This window comes from Medicago sativa, chromosome 3, assembly GCF_051527215.1.
Source record: "Medicago sativa cultivar Bolivia chromosome 3, Bolivia_mono, whole genome shotgun sequence".
Classification (NCBI taxonomy): Eukaryota; Viridiplantae; Streptophyta; class Magnoliopsida; order Fabales; family Fabaceae; genus Medicago; species Medicago sativa.
Window position 1 is genome coordinate 61,647,182 of NC_140751.1, and position 13,302 is coordinate 61,660,483.

At 32.9% G+C, this 13,302-nt stretch overlaps 2 protein-coding genes across 2 annotated transcripts; both read left to right on the forward strand.

The window, feature by feature from the left end:
• Nucleotides 1–431: 431 nt before the first annotated feature.
• Nucleotides 432–4,181, forward strand: LOC146938906 (phosphoribosylglycinamide formyltransferase, chloroplastic-like). The gene is made up of 6 exons (XM_085752757.1): nt 432–1,163; nt 2,369–2,480; nt 2,794–2,970; nt 3,063–3,189; nt 3,387–3,515; nt 3,656–4,181. Exons 1-5 carry the CDS (start codon nt 764–766, stop codon nt 3,498–3,500), a joined length of 930 nt encoding a protein of 309 aa, XP_085608883.1. The 5' UTR covers nt 432–763; the 3' UTR covers nt 3,501–3,515; nt 3,656–4,181.
• Nucleotides 4,182–6,945: 2,764 nt separating this feature from the next.
• LOC146938907 (histone H4) lies at nt 6,946–7,497 on the forward strand. The gene has a single exon (XM_085752758.1). The coding sequence runs from the start codon at nt 7,044–7,046 to the stop codon at nt 7,353–7,355; it is 312 nt and encodes a 103-aa protein (XP_085608884.1). The 5' UTR covers nt 6,946–7,043; the 3' UTR covers nt 7,356–7,497.
• Nucleotides 7,498–13,302: the final 5,805 nt, after the last annotated feature.

The following is a 13,302-nucleotide window of genomic DNA, read 5'->3' on the forward strand; positions in this document are numbered from 1 at the left end:
ATTAACTAACTAACACTAGCGTGAGTTAACTCATGCAGGGGCGATTTCGTCTTTTCAGTTGGGAGCGAGCAATTTTTGTTGGGTAAAGAGCATAATTCAAGGTTTTTTTTACCACTTGCCACTAGTAAAAACCAACCCAATAGACATCATCCAAAAAAATAAAAAACCCAATATATACTAAAGATTTTCTTTTCCCACCCTCCTCATTTCTCGCGCGTTCTTAAATAATTTTAAAATAGTTTAGTTTGGAATATATAATCTAAATATTTTTAAGTTTTTTGAATTATACACTTTAATTTGTGATTAACCAGATTTTCAATCATCTTTTCAACGGTTGCTTACATTAAAAAAATGACCTAAATGAAAAATAAACATAAATTTAAAGAGACATAATATAAATTATTATAACAATTGAACGCATTTTATTATTTGATCAATAGTTCATACTACATTTTTATTAATATAATGCTTATTGCAATAAACTTTTAAACAGAGAAACCTTTACCTTTCCTTCGTTTCACTTTCGCTCCATCCAAAACAGAAAATAAAAAGCACTTTATTTTCTTCTACCTCACCTCAGAACTCATCGTAATCGAAACCTAACCCCATACAAAAAAAAAAAAAAAAAAAAAAAACCGCGTTTGGCATTGTATCAGAAACGTGCTGGAATCGCATTGAATTCCACTGACCGGAAATCGCAACGGAGTCAACAACGCATAGCACTTTACAAAGTTTTTGAATTTTTTATCAAACCAAAATTTCAATGGAAATTCAACATATTGTTTCTGGGTTTATCCCAAAATTATCATCCGCACCATCAATTCCAATCAAGAATCAACTTTACTCATTGAAATTCCCTTCTTTACTTTCTTCATCATACTCTTCTATTCAATCCCAAAATTTCGAGGTTCGGAGCGGAGCTTTGTGCCCTATCAGCATTGCAAAAAAAGATGGATGTTACAGTTCTAGGAGGAGAGTATGGTGTAGTAGTGATACTGCAGATTCAAGCAAGGAGCTTGAGGCCAATGCTCCAGCCACAGGGAGAAGGAAAATGCTGGCTGTGTTTGTGTCTGGTGGAGGGTCGAACTTTAAATCGATTCATGACGCATCCAAAAGGGGATCACTTCATGGAGATGTCGTTGTATTAGTCACAAATAAAATTGGTAATGGTCCTTATAACTAGCCCTCTACTTCTATATCATTGAGCTTAGCTACATTTTGCTTGGCTTCTCGCACTAGTTTTTTTTTTTTTTTTTTTATAAGCATATTGTATTCAATTTTGATTGATGAAACGGTTGTGGTTAAGCTTTGTTGTCAATAGCACCATGATCTCGCTATATCAGTTTTTCGGAGCAGTTTAGCGGTCTGCTGCGAGCCTGCGAAGCAATTTCAGTGCTATCTGTGACCAACAGCAGTTGCTGCTAATCGCGGAAAAATAGCGGCAGAAAAGTTGTTTCGCGGCCACATCTGTTAGGAAACCAACTGTGGGATCAGAATCCCTAATCCATGGTGTGAACAATTATGTAAGGGAAATAGAGAATAGGCAGTAATTGCTGATGTTGCAGAGTAGGGTATATAGTTGTGGGTGAGAATTCTGTTATAAGGAAGGAGTGAGGGGAGGATGAGAGAGGGTATGCGAAAGTGTATTTATGTTTTTAGGCAGAGAATTGAACTTCTCTGAGGAGCCAGGCACTATGGGTAGATTGGGATCTTAATCCAATCCGCATTCACCTTTAACATTGAATTATAGAAAGATAATTCCATTTCTTGTGCTTGTTTTTTTAATTGCAAATGTTAGTGGTTAGTTTGTTAGATTAATATTTTACTCCTTGTCCGGGTATCAACCCAGGACCTCCAACTCCTTTTCTCTTTCTTCTGCCTCTATTTTTTGTGTGTGCAAAGCCATTTGCTTCTCAATTTTTTGCTCAGTTTTTTTAATTCAATTAGTAGTTAAGAGTGACTACCCTTATGTTTGTGACAAATTCACAATGTTATCTATAAGAGTGACTACCCCTTTAATTTTGTGTATTTTGTTATTTTTTAGTATTTATGTATCTTGTTGGGATTGATTAGTTTGTATACTATTTTTTCCTCTTTGCAATAGCGGCTATCCGCTATACTGCTATAGCAGTTAAGGGGGCCTGCGCCTTCTGCCCTGCTATCTGAGATTAACAACAGTGATTATGATGGCAATGACATGCATATCTTTAAAGATATTTTTATTATACATGTCTTTTGAAGAAGGAAGCTTCTTTGTGTACTGATGCAACATGTTACATGTGACAGGATATTGGCACTGTTTTGATTTACTTTTACTTTGAATGTTTAGTTTACTTAATTTTTCTCTTTCTTTTTACATCAATACCAGACTGTGGAGGTGCGGAGTATGCTAGACAAAATGGTATACCGGTTATATTGTTCCCCAAAGCAAAGGATGGATCTGATGGATTAAGTTCAAATGACCTTGTTGATACACTAAGGTTAGATGCTTCTTTCTTTCATTTTCTGCTTTTGCATTTAAATTTTAGTATATCATGAATTTGATATGTGAATGCTTTACTTCAAATTTGAAATTAATTTAGCTATAACTAAATTTGCAAAAGCAATAAAACTTATGGTGAATGTGATATAATGAATTTGATATGTAAGTGTGATATGCTATATGTGAATGTGATATAATGAATTTAACTTTTAATATATAACTTTTAGTATATAATGAATTTGATATGTGAATATGATATGCTACATGGAGACATGTTTAGATTATCAGCTTATGGTGCATTTTTTTATCAGGAGATTCGGAGTTGATTTTATTCTTTTAGCCGGATATCTCAAGCTTATACCAGTGGAACTGATCCGGGCTTATCGAAGATCTATATTTAACATCCATCCATCACTTCTTCCATCTTTTGGAGGCAAAGGCTACTATGGGATGAAAGTACACAAAGCAGTAATTGCTTCTGGCGCAAGGTACAGTTATTTCAAAATAAGTATGTTATCTCTATGAAAAAACTTCTATACTTTTTTCTCACTACTTATCATCGCGTCTTTTTCTGTGTTAGATTTTCAGGTCCTACAATTCATTTTGTGGATGAGCATTACGACACAGGGCGTATCCTTGCTCAACGTGTTGTCCCTGTGCTTGCTAACGATACTGAAGAAGAGTTGGCTGCAAGGGTTCTAAGAGAGGTAATGGCAGTTTATAACATCATTCAGCTCCCCAATAAATTGTGGCATTTGAAACCATTGAACAAATTCAATCCTGAATTGAATTTAATTGATATATTTTTGTGTCAAAATATTTATGCAATAAAAATAGTAATAATTTAGCTTTTTGACAAGATAAATATCAATTATTAGTTGCTTGTTTTGATTTCCAAATTTAGGAGCACCAGTTATATGTTGAGGTCGTAGAGGCTTTATGCGAAGACCGTATAGTTTGGAGGAAAGATGGCGTTCCTCTCATCCAAAGCAAAGAAAATCCTAACGAGACTTACTGATTTATCACTTATATGGTCAGAACCAGAAATTCTCTTTTAATTTTTTTACTACACACTTTCAGATTATATTATGTTTGCATATTTTCTAACTTAATTTCTTCATCATCTTCTTACCACAAAGCCTTGCATCTGACGTGACTTTGTTACATTTGCAGGGGATTTTCACCACAAGTTTGCTCTGAAATCTTCATATTTCCACCGAATCAGTAGCTAAGATTTATCGCAGTCAATTCATATAAAGTGGGTAAAGTCTCTCCATAGAGTAGCGAATAGCAATCTTGATCCCCCCCTCACATGTGCATTATCATACTGCACAAGTATTGGCCCTCCTTAGAGAAAGTGACTGAAGTCTTTCCATGGTGTAGCAATCTTGATCCCCTTCCACTTGTGCATTCCCATATTGCAGAGAATTGATGAGTGTTTGTGTGCTGCCTGTGCGATGACTTTTAATGATACATGACTTTATTTGTATGTCCTGTTGTTGTTTTTGATAATGGACATGCTTGGATTAACTTAATTGAACATATTTACTGACATAAACACTTGTGAGTTGTGACACTGTTCAGAAGAGCTTATGAAAACAGCTTATGATATGTTCATAAACTGTTTTCAGCTTGTTTCTCTAAGCTCTTTAGGACATTTTATGAAAACAACTTATAGATTATACACAGTTTGATTAAATTATATGTTATAGATAACTTATTCATAAGCGCTTGTGCTATAAGCTGCACAATAAGTTATTAGTTCAAACAGGGCAATATCTTAGTTCAAACATGCAATCATTAAATTAATTTTTTTTAAGGAATTAAATTACTTTTGTTGTTGATCATCATTGTATCATAACATAGTGGAGACTGAATATTCTAGTTTATGTTTATCTTTTACAATTTTTTGCAGAATCATTTTAATTTAAATTCTTTGGTTCTGTATGTGTTTCATAAGTTTAGGAGAGATATGCAGCTGATCATGCATTCATTAAGTCTTTACTTAAGAAGCGTGATAGCCAAATTATATCTGTGTTTGGTACATATGAGAAATAGTTACACATTTTCAACAACAATATATAGTACTATACATATTTCATACTCTACTGATGGTACCACTAAGACTAAATAACTATAAGCTATTCTACTGTATTTGACACCAACACATTTTAAGACAAAATAATGGAATGCAATGTATAACATGTAACAGTAAAAATGTCATCATCCACTAGTACACATGCTCTTATCAACATTAGGATGGGATTAGAGATTTGTAAATGGTACTGTATATATTTTTTTTTTCCTTTTCATTACTGTAGAATCCATTCCAAAGCCATCCCCTGAGCAGTCAATATTATATCAGGGTATGATATGTAGTGTGCTGGATGTGTTCAATTATTTGGTTTAAACTAATGGCTGATTAACATTCCTTGGAATCTGGGTCATATCATTTGTTCTGGTGTAATTCGTTGAATTTTCCCTGATGTTGTTTTCATGGCATACTCTTGCTTGAGTGATTCCTATTATTTTCAGGACTGTGTATCTCTCTCTCTCTCTAAATGAATGAGAGTAATTAAATGAAAAAGTTGATTGTACTACAATTTTATGTAAGAAGAGCTTCATGTATTTCAATTGTACCTGCTAGCATGGATTGATTACTAATGATGTACTGTGACTTGTTCCTAAAGTGCTTCTACACAAGCTTAATCAATGGTATACAAATAAAAAACTCAATCATTGTGCTCATGACATAAATTTTGTTAAGATTAAGCGTATATATGTTTGGAAAAGATATCTGAGACATACATTTATCACCAAATGTGCATCTAACACGAAGATACTATTTGTAGCTTATTGTTTTGCTAAACAACTTTTAACTTAAAAATAACTGTAAAACTAAAAATAATAAAGTGACCAAACAACTTTAACTTCTTTCTTAAAGCCCTTAATTTTAACTTTGTTTTAAAGTAGCTTTTATGCAGTAAACAAGTCAGGCCAACCAATGCCTAATATAAATGAATGAATTTTCTGTTTTCATGGTACACCTATGCTTCCGAATTTTTGCTAAGATTTTATTGTTTGGATTTTGTGTAAATACAATGACTTCAGTTGTATTGTTTCCAGAACTCTTAATCTCTCCCACTAAATGAATAAGTTGTTGATTGTACTACCATTTTATATGTGAAATTGTATATGTTGGCATGGATAGGTTAATAATATGTGAAGTTGTCGTGAACATACGGAAATGACGGCTACTGTTGTGACTCCCCTCCACCTTGCAGAAAATTGGGCTTGGTTTTTCTTCTCTAGAGCTTGGCACCGAAAGGCCTCCGCGGAAACCTCCATGGGTTATTTTTGGTTGGGTTTGTTTAGCTTCGATTGAATTCTGCTTTTCCATTTGTGTGTTTTTTGTGGGTCTTGTGTTACTTATGTTGTTTTGTGTGTTGTGTTTTGTTTTTAAGTTTAGTTGGTTTTAAGTCTTTGTCTCAACTGAGTTTGAATTGCTGGTATCACACAAGCTTTATTGTCCTCTATGAAGATGAATCCAATTTCACTACCTTTGCCTTTTATCAATTGATTTATGTCCAACATGATAAAGTGAACAAATTTAAGATCAAGTGTAGTCGAAATGGGCGTGATGTGGTTGAAGAAATGATCTGTAACTGGATAAGAGAAAAGACTATGGATTCTCACATCTTTTTTAGAAATAGAAGATGGAAGCTCGTGATGGATGAGTTGTTAAGTTATGTAATTTAGCTTAAATTCTCATACTTGTCTGCAAAGTTTATGTATATTGCAAATCATGCTTTAGTAGGCTTTTTCTCTGGTATTGACTCTTCAAAATTGTTGGGAAATACCCCTTCAATGTTAACAAGAATGAAATCTAACAAAGTAATTTTTTCTTGAGTTATGAATCTAGTTAATGGTAACCTTTTTGTTTCTTTCACTATTTATAAAAACATAACATGAATATTTTTTTTATATATTTGTTTTGCTTTTGTATGTGTTATTAAAAGATAGTCCAGTTATCTAATTAAATAATTTTAACAAATTCAGAGACTCGGTTCTAATTTGGTTACTTACATAATAATTAAACTTTTTATATTTAAAGAAGAAAATGATGATCAATAAAAAAGAAAATGATGATTAAAGGGAAACTATCTTTTATATCCTTCTTTTTACATAATTGAGTCTCCGAATTAGCACCTCAAAAAAAGATGGATAAACAAAACTAGCAAAAAGGAAGAAAGTGGTGATCCGCACAGACGCAAAGAAAACAAATCGGACCGTTAAAGTTTACTTATCGACGTTCAGTATCCTTTTGCGTAACTACACGCGGATCGATAATATTGACCGTCGATAACTTGAAATTCAACGATGGAGATCAAAACTCAAAATTGAGTTTCCCTCTTATTCATCCCGCTCGCTAGTCGCTACCATTCATAAATACTCAGATCCGTTTCTCTCTTTCCCACTACAATTCAATCTCTTATCAAAACCCTAATTTCTCAAATTTCCCAAATTTTTCTATTTCGTTTTCTCAAATTTTCTCTTGAAAATGTCAGGCCGTGGAAAGGGAGGTAAGGGACTAGGAAAGGGAGGTGCAAAGAGGCATAGGAAGGTTCTTCGTGATAACATCCAGGGTATCACCAAACCTGCTATTCGTCGATTGGCAAGAAGAGGCGGTGTCAAGAGAATCAGTGGATTGATATATGAAGAAACCAGAGGTGTCTTGAAGATCTTCTTGGAAAATGTCATTCGTGATGCTGTCACATACACTGAGCACGCTAGGAGGAAGACTGTAACAGCAATGGATGTTGTCTATGCTTTGAAGAGACAAGGAAGAACCCTCTATGGTTTCGGAGGTTGAAGATGAAGAAGAAACACTATATTCTGTTTTATGCTTTAACTGTGTAATTTGAACATGTGATTGTTCTTTAAAATGCTTATTTGGATTGTTCCTTTGTAAGTTTCAACAAGATTTGAATCTAATGAATTAGACTGTTCTTTAATATTTTCTGGTGAATTTTGATTCTACTTTATGTTTTGACTTTTTTAATCTTATAGAAAATCATTTTTTATGTGGTTGATAAGTCTATAGTTTAGGTATTTGATCCACAAGTTTAGGAGAAAGATTCTGCTGATTATTTAAGCACTTATCTAATAGCTTAGTTTGTAGCTTGTTTGATAAGTGTTCATCATGATAAGCACTTATGTATAATCTAGTTTCTTAAGTTGTGTTAAAGAGATAATGAAAATAAGATGAAATTTTTTTGTATGCTATTCTCAGATCTTTTATACAGTTTTAAGTGCTTATATATAAATAAACTCAAATAAGTTAATCTAAGGTATTTAGTTTCTCAGTTTGTGATATACACTTTCTGGATATATTTTTTTACATATATATGCCAAATTGTTACATACATGGGTAAGATGGGAGAAATTCATGTAACCAGTGCTAGATGAACTTATCGCAATTTCTCAGCCAAATAGGAGGTGAAGTTGATTTCACACTGCACAGGCCAATGAAATGTGGAACAAGGGTAAAATATGGGGTAGACAGTTCTGTTTTGGAGGGTGTTTCTTAAACACTATACAGCCCTAGTTTCCAACAAAGTGTATGCAGTTCGATTGATTGCAAACCAATTGAGTGCATGAAAAGCAAGAAATACGAAATTAAATTGTAAGAAGAACACATGAGAAATTTGGTTACTCAGTTCAGAGATGAACTTCTATGTCTGAAGGATGAAATTCAACCTCAATGATTGAGAAAACTACACCTGAGAAATGATACACATTTTATGAATGCGTTGCTCTTAGTGTCCTATATATAGCCTCAGGAGTATGAAAATTTGCACAAAACACTTAAATATGTGCGTGATTCTTTAACATTAGAAGAGTGAGAAGTTGACACTTTGTAAGAAACACAGTCATCAAGGTATTGCAGAACGTTCTTGGCAAGGTTGAGGGACTCATAGTGATGACCAATAATCAATTTGCATCTCTAATGAAATGTTTGCCTTCATTCTAATGTCAACTCTCCACACAAAGAACTGAATGTATGAATTGAGTGACCACACCTTCTATTACCACAATGAATATATTTGCTGTATTGATTACTTTTTCTCAAGCATTCACAACTCACAAACCTCAATCACATATAAGGATATTTTCTCAATGTTCACATTTACTTACCTGTGCAATCTCCTCTCTCTGTCAATGCCGGTGGATCACATACACTCAACAATCTTCACTTTTGCACACTAGCCAACTCCATCTTGCTCCTTATCTCTACCTTACTCCTTAACATTCATTATGTCCAAAAACAACCTGAATTTTGTTGCTTCTGTATGTTGGAACAAAATGTTTTATGGCCAGTGTGTGAATTGATTTTTTTTTTTTTTTTTTATAAGTCCCACATAGGAGAGACTACACATAATGTCTTAAAATTATAAAATTACATATAAAATTTCAAATAGAAGGGTTCAGTTCACCTTGATGAAACACCAGAATGACGATGACGTGAAAACTACATTCTCTATATTTGGTCAGTATAGTTTGAAGGGCCGACCGAGTTAGTAGATACCTTGGTGATATATGTTCATGCTATTTGAGAAAGTTTGATTCTGCCCTGGACATAAGAAGAAATCACGGGGTCAATGGATGAATCCGATGAAAAAAATTAGATTTGCTCATCCATCATCTTGTTTGTGTTTTATTATGTTGCCATTATTATTGTTGTTATATTATGTTGTTGAATATACGTTGAATTATGTTGTTATTGCTATTGAGGTAGAATGTGATTTAAAGGAAGATTCTCTGGTACTCTATATTCTATTCTATAATCCAAAGATATCAAAAACCGCTTCAGATTATATAATCCCAACGGGGTAAAATGAGGATTTTGGAGGGCGCGCGAGAGGAGTGAAGGGTGGGAAAAGAAATTCTCAAACTGTAAAGCGATCTTAACATAGAAAAAACTAATAATTTTTAGTATATTATATTTTTTGCAAAAGTTTTAGTATGTTATATTATATCTTGCATCAAACTTGTTCACCAAATTTACTTAGTTTTAAATTATAATTTGGATCAACCAAAACCAACCCATTATTTTACTAATAAAAAGTTATCTTTGCGCTAACAACGAGAGTTGAACACACACCCTTGTGGAATAAGAGTCAATTCCTTATCCAAACTTTTTTTTTGAATAAGTTAAAATGGAATATATTACTAAAACCCTGGAAAAATGAGCACAAGAAGTGCCAAACAACCACCTAAAAGAGTATTAAGTTACATCAGAATAATCAAAGGTAACAAAACAAAAAAGGGGCCAAGTGCCAAGACCCCCTATTACATATAAATGCCCAAACAAGGTAAGGAATTCAACCACCAAAAATGAAAAGAGAAAACCAAGGCAGGGCTTTTTTAATGTATTGTTGTGAATTCGATGAAAAATCACACCAATAACAAACTTGATGTGTGGAGCAAGGGATAGTCAAGCAACCAAAACAAAGTGTATGGAAGTTATAATCACAAATAGAAGTAGAAAACAACGAGAGAAAGAAAGAGAGAACACAAAAGAATTTGTTGACCCAGTTCGGTCCAAATTGACCTAGTCTGGGGGAGAGAGCAGCCCCCCGTTTCACTATATGATGAGTAACTTTACAAAAGAGATGCCTTAAAAAAAAAAAAAACTTTACAAAAGAGATATCAATGGGTTACAAGAATAAGTCTCCCGCCTAATGCTACCCAAAGCCCCCATCTCATCCCGTAACCAAGAGACTCAATCCTAATAGTGTTTCCCAAGGTGAATCAACCCTCAAACCCTAGTGCTTGTTGCCAGGAGACAAACTCTATACAAACCCTAGTTTTGTTGTTGCCTTTCTAAACCCTTGTTTCAACCCCCTTTATCTCAAGGTTTACATCTGACACAAGGTCTATATTTATAGAGAAATATAACTCGTAAATTTGGAACGGATATCACGCTGAAGATACTTTTTTTTGTGAAAGAATATTTGCATAAAAAATATAATATTCCCTTTCAAAATATATTTGCATCAAATCGTCCATCATACGGTACAAAAATATATTTATTGTCCATAAATATATTTTCAGCACAAAATATATTTGAAACAAATCTTTTATATTTTTAGCAACAATATTCTCCATCCATCAAATTTTGAGTCATACTACAACATGTATGTATGTATATATGGGAAATTTTCTTAGAAAAGAATACACATTACTCGTTAACATTTCTTTGGAAACTTTTTTTTGAACAATATAAGAGTAATGATATTTGTACACCTTCAATATCTTTACACTTATTCAACAACTTTTCTATTTTTTCTCTCTATATCTCTTCCATGAATTCACCAACATACCATATCTAATTCTATCTCTTTCATGGTGTGGTGTAGAAGAGGTATTTCTATCTCTCTCACGGTGTAGTGTTGAAGAGGTGTATGGTTGTCTATCAAATATTTTCCCTTCTAATAATGTAAAATCTCATTTTAGTTATTCACTATGTCTTCCTAATCAAACCAAGAGAGAAAACTTTAACAAGCACAATCTTAATTCAACCTTATTAATAATTAATCTAAAAAAACACAGAACAAGACAGAACATCAGAGGAACAAAATGACCGTAATAACAAGCTTCTTTTCAGGAAAATGAACAACTAACAAAATAGAATAGTTTAGTGAAGAAAATAGAATACAGAGAAACTTAATTAAGGATAAAGATCAAATAGAAAATTAATTAGAAGACCAACAAATACGTGATGAACTTGCTCAACAAATTACAATTTCTATCTCAATGTTTAAATTATTCTCGCAACTCCCTCCCACAATATATGCTCACAAAATCAAACCCCAACCGTGGCAGAGCCAGAAAAAAAGTTTCGGGTGGGGCGTTAAAATAAACAACAAAGTACAATATAATTTTTTTGGTGAGTCTTTTATAGTTTTATTTTAGCTCTTCAACCAGAAATGTAATATAGTTAACTCATATAGTCCTAACAATTTGAAAATATACTTTATCCTTGATATAAGTAATTGGCATATATGTATGAAAAGTTGTTTTTAAAACTTTATAAATACCATACTCAATAAAAAACTTTATAAATACCAAATTATTTGGCCACTTTGATTTTAATTTCTTATAACACTTCATCTTGTTCAAATAAGTGGAAAACAAAAAAGAAAGGGGAAAGCATCAAGAACTTGCTGAAATATTTATCTTTCGTTGTATCCTTAATTATATTCTCATTTTGTTTCGTTACCAAAGGTTAAGAAATTAGTTTGCACTTTGAAATTAAGACAACATGGAATAAATTAATTAAATTAGAAATGTTAACTAGATCCCCTACCCGTGCTGACGCACGGGCATTTATAGTGTGGATAAAAATATAGTAAAATATAACACATAAGATATGTACATGTTGATAAATAGTTCCAAGCCAGCCTTATATAGTAACACAAACATTCCTTGAAATTCAAAAACATTCCTTGAAATTCAATATTCAACATCACACAAAATTATGACAACTGCAAGTCCAAAAACAATACAAATGACTTGATTATATAATTCAAGTTTTACACGTTTAAAAAAAACTCTCTATACAACACATTTGAAGTCGTATTAATGCAGTTGACATATTCATCAGTCAACAGAATTTTCAAACCAATTCTTAAATGTAACTCTCATGGGTGGATTATACAGATGACCATGTGAAAACACTGACTGTGGAAGGTATATGAGAATAGCATTAAGATAGCATTGAGGTATGAGAATAACATTAAGATAACATCAGAAACTTTAAGTTAATAATCCTCGAGGAATGACTTTATAAAATAGAGATAAGTTCCTTGGAGATCAACAATGATGGTGCCTTGGAAGTAGTTTGAATTGAAGCAGTCTACAACTTTCACATGACAGAAATCAATAGTCTTACTATGAATCAGGTCCACAAATCCTTATCATGTGAAGGGTGCTGATAAAAATATACACTCGCCTAAAACAAAATATTGAAAGTGGTTCATAAGAGAAAGAGTTTTAAGAAATAAACAAATATAATACGATCATATTTTTTTGAACAGGATATAATATGATCATATTACCAGATGCTAATGCTTTTTGTGTCATATTGCATAAACTTTATCAAGAGATTTATGATAATTCTTGGGATATATTTCAACCCAAAATTAAATGAAATCAGCGTGAAAGAGACAATTTTAAGATGGAGAGAATACATAACTTTAAAACTAATTAAACAATTCTTACCTAACATACTCATGTCCCCACAAACCAATATCGCCCTCTGAATCTAGTAACCTATATTTGAGACTTTCCTAGCAAAGTCATTGGCAGAGTGAAGAGTCAATCAATATAATGAAGGCAGGCCAGTTCTCCCTCAGCAGACATTGTAAGCACTCCCGATGATATGCCAGCCAAATACTCCCTCCGTCCGCAATAGATGACCTATTTGAAAATGTGCAATTTTGACCTAACTTATTTTGACCTTATTTTTCTACTAATATACAAAGATAAATAATATCATATAAGATGCCTTCAGATTTGTCTCGATGAGTATTTTCAAAATATCAAATTTTTATAATTTTTTCTAATATATTATTCAACATATTTAAGCTCAAAGTTATGCATTGGGATGCGTAATAGGGTCAACTGTGTCATGTATTATGAGACGGAGGGAGTACTTTTGAAATACCTTTTATAGGACCTTGTACTGCAACTTCAGTCATTTGACCGTTTATCTTCACAAACCAAAACAAAGAATGAAATTAAATCAATCCATT

What these genes read in the sequence shown, in the direction of transcription:
- LOC146938907 (XM_085752758.1), top strand. Translation starts at nt 7,044, where the DNA reads ATGTCAGGCCGTGGAAAGGGAGGTAAGGGACTAGGAAAGGGAGGTGCA.
- LOC146938906 (XM_085752757.1), top strand. Translation starts at nt 764, where the DNA reads ATGGAAATTCAACATATTGTTTCTGGGTTTATCCCAAAATTATCATCC. An exon ending in ATTAGTCACAAATAAAATTG is followed by an intron (nt 1,164 to 2,368) that starts GTAATGGTCCTT and finishes CATCAATACCAG; the next exon opens with ACTGTGGAGGTGCGGAGTAT. An exon ending in GACCTTGTTGATACACTAAG is followed by an intron (nt 2,481 to 2,793) that starts GTTAGATGCTTC and finishes TTTTTTTATCAG; the next exon opens with GAGATTCGGAGTTGATTTTA.